Genomic DNA, 12,704 nt, shown 5'->3' on the forward strand with positions numbered 1-12,704 from the left:
CCTACTGATTTTTATAGCTCTCAGAATTGAGCCCACTAATTTTTTTTTTTTTTTTTTTTTTTTTAAGGCAGAGGCATTACTTTATTCAGGCAGAGATGAGCCAGACATAACATGGCAGGAATATAGGGGGTCAGGATCAGGGTATGGGACCATACCCTTACCTGGTGGCCCCAAATACCCCAAGAAGGTGCAATGGGGAGGAGGGAACAGAGCTGGTAAGCCCTATCACAAAGACTACTAAAGTCCCCTCCCCTTTCTCAGCTGACTGTAGGAGGAAAGGGAGGGGTGCAAGGAAAGGGGCCTAATCCTATAGTGGTTCAACTAAGTGCTACTGATTTTTAAAGCTTCTGGGCAGCCTGGGTGCCTCAGCGATTTAGCGCTGCCATGTCTCCCGGCATCCAGTCCTACATCAGGCTTCCTGCATGGAGCCTGCTTCTCCCTCTGCCTGTGTCTCTGCCTCTCTCTCTCTCTCTCTCTCTCTCTGTCTCTCATAAATAAATAAAATCTTAAAAGAAAAAAAAAGCTTCTAAACCTGGGGCCACCTGGGTGGCTCAGTGGTTGAGCGTCTGCCTTTGGCTTAGGGTGTGAACCTGGGATTCCAGGATTGAGTCCCACATCGGGCTCCATGCATAGAACCTGCTTCTCTCTCTGCCCGTGTCTCTGCCTCTCTCTGTGTGTCTCTCATGAATAAATACATCTTCTAAAAAAAAAAAAAAAACTTCTCAAGTTGAGCTCTGCTGATTTTCAAAGCCACATGTTACAGCAACTCATCTTCCCAGGACAGATCCCCAGTGCGTAGGGTGCCCTGTGTGGGATCTGAGCCTCTCTTCTCCATGCTTGCTATGTCCCTCCTGATTGTGGTTAGTTATACTGGGTGTTTGGTTCCCAAGTGCATCTCTTTTTGATGTGGACTTCTCTCAGTGTTTAGCCATGGAAGGTCTATTCTGCCAGTCTTTATAGGTCATTTAAGTTAGTGTAGATATAGCTGTTCTCTTGTGTCTGTGGAATAAGGTGAGCCTAAAACCCTCCTACTCCACTATCTTCTGTCACTTGGTACCAAAATCATTTTGATGGGAAAGGTAAGATCTTTTTAAAAAGCAATGCTAGGATGAGTTTTGGTTATATGGAAATAAATGCACCTTGACCCCATTTCTTCCCCATACACAAAAATTTATTCAATATGGATCATAAATGTAAAACCTATTTCACTGGATAAGGATTTAACTGGTTAGTGTCAGGGAGAAGTAACCCTGAGGTGTGCAAGGCTTTTTAAACAGTAGAAGAGGGATGCCTGGGTGGCTCAGCAATTGAGCATCTGCCATTGGCTCAAGGCGTGATCCCGGGGTCCTGGGATCAAGTCCCGCATCAGAGTCCCTGCACGGAGCCTACTTCTCCCTCTGCCAATGTCTCTGATGTCTCTGCCTCTCTATCTGTGTGTCTCATGAATAAATAAATTTAAAAATCTTATAAAAAGAAAAAAACAGAAGAGACAATAGGTGCCTATAATTAACTTTTAAGTCTTTAATTTTTTTAAAGTTTTATTTCTTTATTTGAGACAGACATGATAGAGAGAATATGTGTGCACAGGGTGGGGGCAGAGGGAAAGGGAGAACACACTCCCTACTGAACAGAGAGTCCTGTGCAGGGCTTGATCCCAGGACCCTGGGATCATGACCTGAGCAGAAGGCAGACATTTAACCAACTGAGCCACCTAGGTACCTCACCTTTTAAGTTTTTAAAAGAAAGGCTTATTTATGTTATTTTTATTATATTCTTTATATATACCATTATCTCATTTGTTTTTATTCTTCCACTGTTTTATATTTTAGTATTTTTTTGACATAAAATAAATTTCCAACATATAGTGTAACATCCAGTGCTCATTTCATCATGTGCTCTCTTTAATGCCTGTCACGTAACTATGCCATCCCCTTGTCCTCCTCCCCTTCCTGCAACCTTTGTTTTGTCCCAGAGTTAGGAGTCTCTCATGATTGGTCTCCCTCTTTAATTTTTCCCACTCAATTTCCCCTCCTCCTCTTACAGTCTCTTTCACTATTTCTTATATCCCAAATATTAGTGAAACCATAAGATGATTGTCCATCTCTGATTGACTTATTTCACTCAGCATAATATCCTGTAGTTCCATCCATGTTGATGTAAATGGTAGGTATTCATCCTTTCTGATGGCTGAGTAATATTCCATTGTGTATATAAACCACATCTTCTTTATCCATTCACCTGTTGAAGGACATCATGGCTCCTTCCACAGTTTGGCTATTGTGGACATGGCTGCTATGAACATTGGGGTACAGGTGCCCCTTCATTTCGCAGCATCTGTATCTTTGGGGTAAATACCCAGTAGTGCAATTGCTGGGTCATAGGGTAGCTCTACTTTTAAACTTCTTGAGGAACCTCCATACTATTCTCCAGAGTGGCTGCACCAGCTTGCATTTCTACCAACAGTGTAAGAGGTTCCCCTTTCTCCACATCCTCCGCCAACATCTGTTTCCTGTCTTGTTAATTTTAGCCATTCTGACTGGTGTAAAGTGGTATCTTATTGTGGTTTTGATTTGTATTTCTCTGATGACAAGTGATTTGGAACATTTTTTCATGTGCTTGTTGGCCCATAACTGTTGGATGTGGCTAACAGAAGAGAATGATGAGCAGTTTAAAATTAGGGGAAAAAGACTTAGCATAGGTTTGTTATCTTTTCAAAATTGTATATGGCAAAAACAACAATGAACTTCTGATTTGGTAATAAACCAATATTTTTTATAAGCCTTTTTTTTTTTTTTTTTTTTAGTGGATGACTTATTTGTATTTCCTTAGACCATGAGTTTTTGCTAAGTAAAAGACAGTGAGCTCATGAACTTTAGACGAATGTAATGCGTATCATCTGAAGAGCATGAACCTTGTACATAGAATACCTACGTTTTACTCCAAGTGAACACCAAAGGAAGTAAAAACGAGAAAATACACATACTCAAAATCAGCAGCAACTGTTTACCCAGATTTTCTTGAATTAGTATATTGTTTGTCAATTGATCCCCAAAAGAAAGTCTTTCCATTCTACTGTGTGTATCTTAGTGATGCAAACTAGCTCATAAACAGTTGGCAAATACAAGAAAAATATTTCCATATAATACAGAACTTTTATAAATGTACTCTTCCCCCCACCACCACCACCTCATTAGTGGTTAGTGGCAAGCCTTCTCACAATTGAAAGTCTTAATAATGTGAGAAGACTTTAAGGAAAAACTGAAATCTTGTAGTTTATCTAAGAATAGCATATACAATTGTAAAATGCAATGATTGAATCTTGGTTTTACCCAATGACCTACCCAGAGGTCATTTTCTTCCCTATGAACATTTGGCAACTACATCCAAACATTTTTCATTATCATAGCTGGGGTAGTGCTATTGGCATCTACTGGTTAGGGGCCAAGGATGCTGCTAAACATCCTGCAATACACAGGACTGTCCCTCATAACAAATTATCTGGCCCGAGATATCAGTAGCGCCAAAGTTGAGAAATCTACAACCGAGGATAACTAGGTGTGGCTGATTGGTGTGCATGGTAAATACGGTAAAATGGAGGAAAACTAAATTTCCATCTTCCTCATTGAAAAGCCAATTTGTGATGCCTAAAACTGGGAGTAAAACCAGTAAATAGTGATACAGACTTGTTACTTTGATATTTGGACATAAACACCAAATGAATCAGCTAATGATGTTGAAAGTGATTAACTTCTGGGAAAGGAAAAATGGGAAAAAGTGGTAGTGTAGCACTCTGTTTTAATTAACCAGGTATAACTAGTTGCCTTATACTAAATATATGTTCAATTTTGATTAAGTAAAACCCTTACAATATGTTAAAGATGTTGAAGTTCAGAAAAAGTGTCTTATCCAGAGTCACATAGCTCAATTTGACCTCGTATGTAAAACCTCATTTTGCTCAATTGCATCTGACATGAATATTTAAGTATCTGTGTGCCTTATCTCCCTTAAGAAGCTATAGGTTCCTTGAGCCCAGGATCTATATCTGATTCAATTTAGTAATCTTCAGAATAAGTAGCCTTACATGTGGATTGATTTAACCATCTAACTGGGACATTTCTGAGAATGAAATGAGTTTCTGTTAATAAATACAGTGTTCTTCTTCTTGATAGTTTCTTGTATTTTTTTCCTCCTGGTGTTTTTTTTTTTTTTTTTTTTTTTTTTTTTTTTTAATTCATGATGGACATAGAGAGAGAGGCAGAGACACAGGCAGAGGGAGAAGCAGGCTCCATGCAGGGAGCCCGATGTGGGACTCGATCCTGGGACTCCAGGATTGCACCCTGGGCTGAAGGCAGGCTCTAAACCGCTAAGCCACCCAGGGATCCCCTCCTCCTGTTTTTTAAGGGGCTTTAGTTAATTGGTGGTGGCAATCTCACCTGCCTTTTAGCTTCAGTTTTCACCCAGGTCATCAGTAAAAATGTTGGTTGTGAGAGATGTAGTACTGTATTAGAGTATTTTTGAACTTCATTTTCAGAGAATCTCAGATGAATGTTCCTGGAAAGAGTGCCTGAAGACACAGGGAAAGATACAACCAGTTTAATCTTGGAACCTAGACTATAAAGCAGAAAACCCATGACCCTTTGGATCAGCCACCTTTGTTCTCTTATTAGTTCTTTGCTATTAGACTGTATTAGGTGATTGTCAAATAATCACAGGTCTCTTTCTTAAAGTTTATGCCAATAATAGCTAACATGAGTTTACTATGGTGGCAGATACAATTTTACATGTATTTTTGCATCTAATCATGTCAACAGTCTCTCATTTTATTGCCAAGGAAATTGAAGCTTCAGTGGTCAGGTAACTTATCCAAGGTCATACAGTTGGGACATGGCCCATCCATTGAAAATTATGACTATAACAAGTTGAATACCTATTCATTACTGGGAAACTTCAGGAAGGAGAAACAAGACCAATGCTTGGGTTTGGTTATAGAGAAAAATAACACTAACTGGAGATGCCTGGGTGGCTCAGTCAGTTAAGCGTCTGCCTTTGGCTCAGGTCATGGTCCCAGGGTCTTGGGATCAAGCCCCATATCAGCCTCCCTGCTCATGTTCTCTCTCATTCTCTCCCTCTCTCTCTCTCTCAAAAAAAATAAATAGCATTCTTAAAAAAATAAAACACACACAAAAAATAAAATAAAATAAAACACAAATCACTAACTATAGTCGTTGGCCTTCTGTTGGCTTTTTTATATACTCTTTCAATACGGTTTCATCCAATCTCAAAGTTTTAATTAATAGATTTTTATAAACTTCCAAAATATATCTATAGATATATTTTCTTTTTCCTTTTTTTTTGGTGTTTTTGAATTTTTCTTCTGTGTATAGATACTAATTTTTTAAATTTCAGACTAATCCATTTGTAATCTCCATTTGAATTTTCCACAAATACGTCAGATACTTCTCTAAAACTGAAACTCCAAATTTACTTTCATTCTGCTTCCTATATCAATTAAGTGATCCTACCATTCAGGTAGATGCCCAGACAGAAACTTAGGGTCAGTCTTTACTCCTTCCTTACCTTAGCATCCAGAGCCATTCAGTTACCAATAATTCAGATAGGTCAACTATATCCTATCTCTACTCCTACAATCTTAGATGTAGCCACCATCATGTCTTGCCAGAACTAAACTACTATAGCTCCTGAGTGTTTCTGTACCCTTGGTCTTCCTTACAGTTAGAAATCTATAATACAATCAGAGCAATGTTTCTAAATACGAATTTGATTATGTTGCTCCTGCTTTTTTTTTTTTTTTTGCTCCTGCTTTTTTAATTCAGTGCTGCCAATGTTGCTTTTAGGGTTAAATCAAAACGAAGCTTTTAGTTGGGGTTTTTGGGAGTGGAGTTTGGGGTTTTGTTCTGTTTTGTTTTGTTTTTAAAGATTTACTTAGTTTAGAGAAAAAAAGAGCAAGTAGGGGGAGGGACCAAGAGAGAGAGAATCTCAAGCAGACTCTGCACTGAGTATGAAGCCCAATGTGATCTTACAACCTTAAGATCACAACCTGAGCCAAAATCAAGAGTTGGACACTTAATTGACTGAGCCACCCAGGGGTCCAAAAGTTCTTAGTTTTTTAAACATTATCAAATGCACCTTTGGAATTGTGCTGTATACAAAGATATCACAGCCAATAGGATACCATTCAGATTGTGTACTATATGTTTGTTATTCTGAAATTTTTTTAATTTTATTTTGTTGACTCTAAAATCAGTTCTATGTCTCAATTAAATGGAATCATATGTGATACCTTGTGATTGGTTTTTACACATCATACTGTTTTCAAGGCTTATCCATATTGTAGCATATAACTTCACTTGTTATTGCCAAATAATATTCTGTTGTATGGATAACACACACATTTTCCCCCCACATTTTGTATTTATCCATGAGTAATGGACATTTGGGTTATTTTTACATTTTGACTATTATATTATGAATATGTTGCTGTGAACACTTTTTATAGATCTGTATAGACATATATTTTCATTCTGATATTGGTGGTTCATAAGGTATTGCTAGGCTGTTTTCCAAGGCACCTGTATCATTCTAGATCTGCATTAGCACCTTAGGAAAGTTTCGATTTTTCCACATCTTTGCCAACACTAGTCATTATATAGCCATAATAGTGGGTGTGAAGTGGCATGTGGTGGTTTTGATTTTTTTTTTTTTTTAAGATTCTATTTATTTATTCATGAGAGAGACAGAGACCTAGAGACATAGGCAGAAGGAGAAATGGGCTACCTGCAAGGAGACTGACATGGGACTTGATCCCAGGACACGGGGATCAGGACCTGAGCCAAAGGCAGATGCTCACTGAGCCATCCAGGCATCCCAGATTTGTATTTCTTTGATGACAGATGATCAGCTTTTCACATGTTTATTGGGCATTTGTATATACATTGATCCTTTTAACAATTTTTTTTTAATTTAGATTTTATTTATTTATTTCAGAGAGAGTGTGAGAGCACAAGTGGTGAAAGGATAGGGCAGAGGGAGAGGGAGAAGCAAGCTCCCTAAGGAGCAGGGAGCCGGACTTGGGGCTTGATCCTAGGATGCTGGGATCATGACCTTAGCCAAAGGCAGGCGCTTAACTGACGAGCCACCTAGTTGCCCTTCTTTGTAACAGTTCTAAGATAAAAATTGTAATGTCTTTCTCCCCAGATGATGGAAACAAAATCAAAAAATTCGTCAGCATCAGAAAACAGAAAAAGGAATGCTGTTAGAGAAGAAAATGAAAGAAAATTATATGGACCATTGAATACTCTTTTAGAAAAAAAAGAGGGACTACCAGAACAAAAAGAAAAGACTTCAGAGCTACAGGTTTTGGCAGAATGTACAGATACCTTACTGATCAAACAGGATGTAACTTTACCTTCTTCTGTGTTAACCATAGCTGATAAATTTCAAGAGCAACTGGAAGAGAAAAAATCAGAAGACTCCATTATATCAGTTGTACTTTCTACAGACCCAGGTAAATGGCCCCGAATTTTGAATACTAAACAACGAGATATTCTTGTTGAAAATGATCCACCTCAAGTAAGAAATTTTAACTTTCCAAAAGACAATACAGGGAGGAAGTTTTCAGAAACTTACTACACACGAATTCTTCCAAATGGTGATAAAACCACTAGATCTTGGTTACTTTATTCGACTTCAAAAGATTCTGTGTTTTGTTTGTATTGCAAACTCTTTGGGGAAGGGAAAAATCAACTGAAGAATGAGAATGGGTGCAAAGATTGGCAGCATTTATCACATATTCTTAGTAAACATGAGGAAAGTGAAATGCATATCAATAATAGTGTTAAGTATTCAAAATTAAAATCTGATTTGAGAAAAAATAAAACTATGGAAGCTGCAGAACATGGATTACATGAGAATGAGAAAAATGATGGTGTGCTGCTATTGTACATGTAATATACATGTGGTTCTAGACATAACAGGATCTTACATTTATTAAAGATCTATACCCTAATGGTCAGTACCATTTGTGTTGTGAGGCTCCTATAACTTTGAACAGTTTGTTAAGCAATAAGTATAATAGTAAATAGTAAAGAATGTTTCTGTTCCAAATTCTAAAGTTAATTGGATTCAGTAGTAATGCAGATTTCAATAAGGCAATTGGGGTTTTTTTGTTTATTGCTTTTAAAGATTTTATTTATTTACTCATGAGCCACACAGAGATAGAGGCAGAGACATAGGCAGAGGGAGAAGCAGGCTCCATGCAGGGACCCTGATCCCAGGATTCCAGGATCACAACCAGGGCCCAAGGCAGACCTCATCTGCTGAGCCACTGAGGCGTCCCAATAAAGGCAATTATTATTTTTTCCACACCTTTTAAAATTGGCTTTTGAGGGCTAACAGTTGACATGTTTGGTTAACTTTCTGTTCTGATTACTTTGAAAGAGGGAACGAAAGTCTTTATCAATACTAGTTTGAATAAGATACTATGTGAATATTCATGTCATTATTAAAGTAAAAACATTCAGAAACAGTTTGAGAGTAGAATGGAATCTGAAACTGCAGCTTTTTGCTATTAAACCAAATACCTGTGATTTATTTCTTTTAGATAAAACATTGTTTTATTATTTGAGTGAAATAGCATTATTTTTTATATTAAAGTGATTTGCATTTTATTGATCTTAATTTATAAATGTTTTAGCTCTTGTGTGAGAACTATAAAAATAAAGAGTGTATACCTATTTTTATGTTAATACAAATATAAGAAATATTAAAAATATATTAAGTCAACCTTTAGGTACTGTGGCAATTTCTTTTTCCTGTAAAGGAGACTGCATGCTTGAAATTTGAGAAATAAAAGAAAATCAAGGATCTCTCATTTTTAAATGATTGGTATTCTCATCACTTTTTATGTAGTAATCCTCCCTTTGTATCTGATTTCAAATACCAACATAATCATATATTAAATTCTTAACATATACTTGGGTTTTGTCTCAAAGCTGTGAAACAAAATGGCATACGAGCAACAACTAGAGAAGAAGAGGTTGCGTTCTTTTTGGTGGGGTGACACTAGGAGTACTTTTATATTATGTCAGTGATGCCAGTGCATAAAACTATTTTTAGAATACCTAAGAAAACCATTCTCATTGATTCATAACCATTTTGGTTTTTTGACAACTGGACTCTTAGATTCTTTAAGAGTTGGATCTGAATGAAGCTTTGGGATGTTTCCAAAAATCCAGTTTACTCTTGGAGGCCTGAGAGGATGCTCTAGAGAGTGTAACACAGACTTTGAAGTTCCTTTCCAAATGATCAATGTGCCCATTATCTCATTAAATTTAACAGGTAATTGAATGACATTATATTAGATAGCGCTTGTATCAGTGGTATCTTAAATAAAGTAATGAAATCAGCCAGCGGCTACTTAAGGATAATTTGCTAAAAATATCAAATTTATCCATTGAGATAACAAAATTAAATCTTCTCCTTTAAGTTCTTTTGTATCTTCAACATACTGCACACCTATAAGGCACCATAAGCTTTTCACGTAGTTATGAATTAAATGTGAAAAATTGAAAAGATGTAGATGCTAGGTTTATCCGTGTTTATTATAAATCTCATTCTACTTTTTGGTATGTGAAATTTTTCATAATGAAATGTTGAGGGGAAAAAACTCAGAACGTTATAAAAATATCTCTATGTAGGGGAATAATTTTTTTCCAATTATCAAATTTTCTTTTTAATTGTAAAACTGTTCTTACTATAGAAGGAAGGAAGAAGACATGTCAAGTTTTGCTTATCATCTCCTTCCTTAGTTAAAGGATTTGTTATTGATCTGGACTGTACCTATGGTTTGTTTTCACCTTTTTATTTCATTGAGAAAAGGCATTAGGAAACCTCTACCACTGATTCAATATAAAAAAAATATTCAGGACAATTCAGAATAATAGTCTTAGGAAATGGCAATTTATTGGTTTTCTCATTTCACATAGGATGAATAAAACTCATAAATTTTTTATATGTACAAGATACAATTTGCTTACATGGGATGCAAAAGTGAAAAAGTGAAGTAAAGAGCTCAATCAAGTTCTGTAGAAAGAGTAATGCTTTATCATTTTAGGTCATGTCACTCTTATGTTTCAAAGCTTTGAAGTTCCCCATTGCTTTCAGTTCAAAACTCCCAGCTCCTTGGCACATTATAAGTAAGTAGCTGTAATCATGAATGGCAGATAATAGGGAAGGAGAGGTTGTAGACAAAAACAACATGAAGTACAAAATTGTAGTAGAATAGTGCTAATTTTTTTTTTTTTTTTTTTTTTAATTCACAAAGAGAGAGAGAGAAAGAGGCAGAGACACAGGCAGAGGGAGAAGCAGGCTCCATGTGGGAGCCTGACATGGGACTTGATCCCAGGTCTCCAGGATCAGGCCCTGGGCTGAAGGCAGCGCTAAACCACTGAGCCACCTGGCCTGCCCTAATTTTGAATTATAAAGTGTGACTGTGTTAGGATGAGATTACGAATTTGGGAGTCAGGGGTGCCTGGGTGGCTCAGTCGTTAGTTAGGCATGTGCCTTCCACTCAAATCATGATCCTGGGATCAAGTCCCGAGTCAGGCTCCCTGCTCAGTGGAGAGCCTGCTTCTCCCTCTCCCTCTGCCCCTCCTCTGTTCATGTGCTCAGTGCTCGCTGTCTTTCACGAATAAATAAAATCTTTAAAAAGATAAAAGATTTTGAGAATTTAGCTATAGCTAAAAGAAAAATCTAAGGCAATTACCTAAATCTTTGTTTTTGATAATGTTAGTTTAGGAAAATAATGGTGTAATACTGAGGACATGGTTTTCAGAAGCTTGTGATTTTTTTTTTTTTTAAGGCAACAGGATTTTAAACGTGGAGAGTACATAATTATGAAGTCAGATCTAGAATGAAGAGCAGTTAATCCAGTTTGCTTCTACAGATATATAAAGCAAGGAAAACTTAAAGCCTGGGAAATTGGACTAATACACATTTAGATGTTAAAAAGACTTTCATGGGGTACTTGGCTGGCTCCATAGAGCATGCAAATTTTGATCTCAGGATTATGAGTTCAAGTCCCCTGTTTTAAGCTGACTTAAAAAAGACTTTCATAAGTCATTTGCTTACAAATTAATAATCCCCCAGTAAAACTGATTTTAAAAAACAAAAATAATCACTATCAAGAACCACTGAAGGTATTCCTGGCTGGCTCAGTCGGTAGGGCATGTGACTCTTGATCTCAGGGTGGTGATTTGAGCCCCATTTTGGATCTGAAGATTACTTTAAAAAACTCACAGAGATCCTATGGACATTAAAAAAAGAAGGTTATGGGATCCCTGGGTGGCGCAGTGGTTTGGCGCCTGCCTTTGGCCCAGGGCGTGATCCTGGGGACCTGGGATCGAATCCCATGTCGGGCTCCCGGTGCATGGAGCCTGCTTCTCCCTCTGCCTGTGTCTCTGCCTCTCTCTCTCTCTCTGTGACTATCATAAATAAATAAATAAAAATTAAAAAAAAAAGAAGGTTATGAATAACTTACATCAAAGAATTTGACAGACTTGATGTAGTATGCACATCCTTTGAAAAACACAACTTAAATCTGTCCCAGGAGGAGCACCTGGGTAGCTCAGTCTGTTGAGTGTCCAACTCAAGCTAGGTTTGGGTCTTGATCTCAGGGTCATGAATTAAAACTGTACATCACACCCAGTGAAGCCACTTACATAAAAAAAAGAAATCTTTCCCAAGAAGAACATCTCAATAGCCCTGTCTCTATTAAAGAAATTGACTGAAATTACAAGCCTTTTTTTTTTTTTTTTTTTTTTATGATAGTCACAGAGAGAGAGAGAGAGAGGCAGAGACATAGGCAGAGGGAGAAGCAGGCTCCATGCACCGGGAGCCCGACGTGGGATTCGATCACGGGTCTCCAGGATCCCTCCCTGGGTCAAAGGCAGGCGTGAAACCGCTGCGCCACCCAGGGATCCCCAGTTACAAGCCTTTCCACAAAAAAAACTAGGCTCAGATTCTTTCTCTGGTGAAATCTTCTTTAAGGAAGAAATAATACCAATCTTAAAATCTATTCTCTGTTGATCCCAGAGAATAGAAAGAAAACGGTATTTCCCAACTTGTTTTACAAGGCCAGAAATACCTTGACAACAAAACCTGACAAGACTAATACAAGAAAAAAAAATTACAGGCCATCTCTTTCATACTAAAATACTAACCAAAATATTAGAAATGGACCCCAGTAATAAAAGGAATGATACATCATAACTAAATAGGGTTATTTCAGAAATAAAAGGTTAGTTTATTTTTTTATTTTTAAAATATTTTATTTATTTATTTGTGAGAGAGACAGAGGCAGAAGGAGAAGCAGGCTCCATGCAGGAAGCCCGACATAGGACTCGATCCCAGGTCTCCAGGATCATGCCCGTGGGCTGAAGGCAGTGCTAAACCGCTGAGCCACCCAGGCTGCCCAAAAGGCTAGTTTAACACTTGCAGTTGGTTGGTACAATTTACCACACAAAAGCAATAGAAGCCATCTTGATAGGAAAAAAAGCTTTTGATAAAACTCAATAACCATTCATAATAAAAACTCAAACTAAGAATAGAGGAAAACATTAGGAAAGGGGGAACCTCAAAAAAACCTACAATTATCTTAATAGTGAGATAACACTTTTCTCTGAGTT

General features: G+C 37.4%; 1 protein-coding gene across 25 annotated transcripts in view; it reads left to right on the plus strand.

Annotated features, from left to right (window-relative positions):
• ZMYM5 (zinc finger MYM-type containing 5) overlaps window positions 1–12,704 on the plus strand; it is a 63,982-nt gene that overhangs the window by 33,166 nt on the left and 18,112 nt on the right. For 21 of the 25 annotated variants that reach the window (XM_077868470.1, XM_077868473.1, XM_077868460.1 and 18 more), the window contains one exon: window positions 7,216–8,898. In XM_077868470.1, coding sequence (XP_077724596.1) covers window positions 7,216–7,968 — 753 coding nt within the window. In that variant the 3' untranslated portion in view covers window positions 7,969–8,898. Of the gene's footprint in view, window positions 1–7,215; window positions 8,899–9,201; window positions 9,358–12,704 lie in introns of those variants that run through there. The other 4 variants (XM_077868478.1, XM_077868477.1, XM_077868479.1 and 1 more) reach the window with 3 other exon arrangements.

The sequence above is a fragment of the Canis aureus genome, chromosome 24, assembly GCF_053574225.1.
Source record: "Canis aureus isolate CA01 chromosome 24, VMU_Caureus_v.1.0, whole genome shotgun sequence".
NCBI lineage: Eukaryota > Metazoa > Chordata > Mammalia > Carnivora > Canidae > Canis > Canis aureus.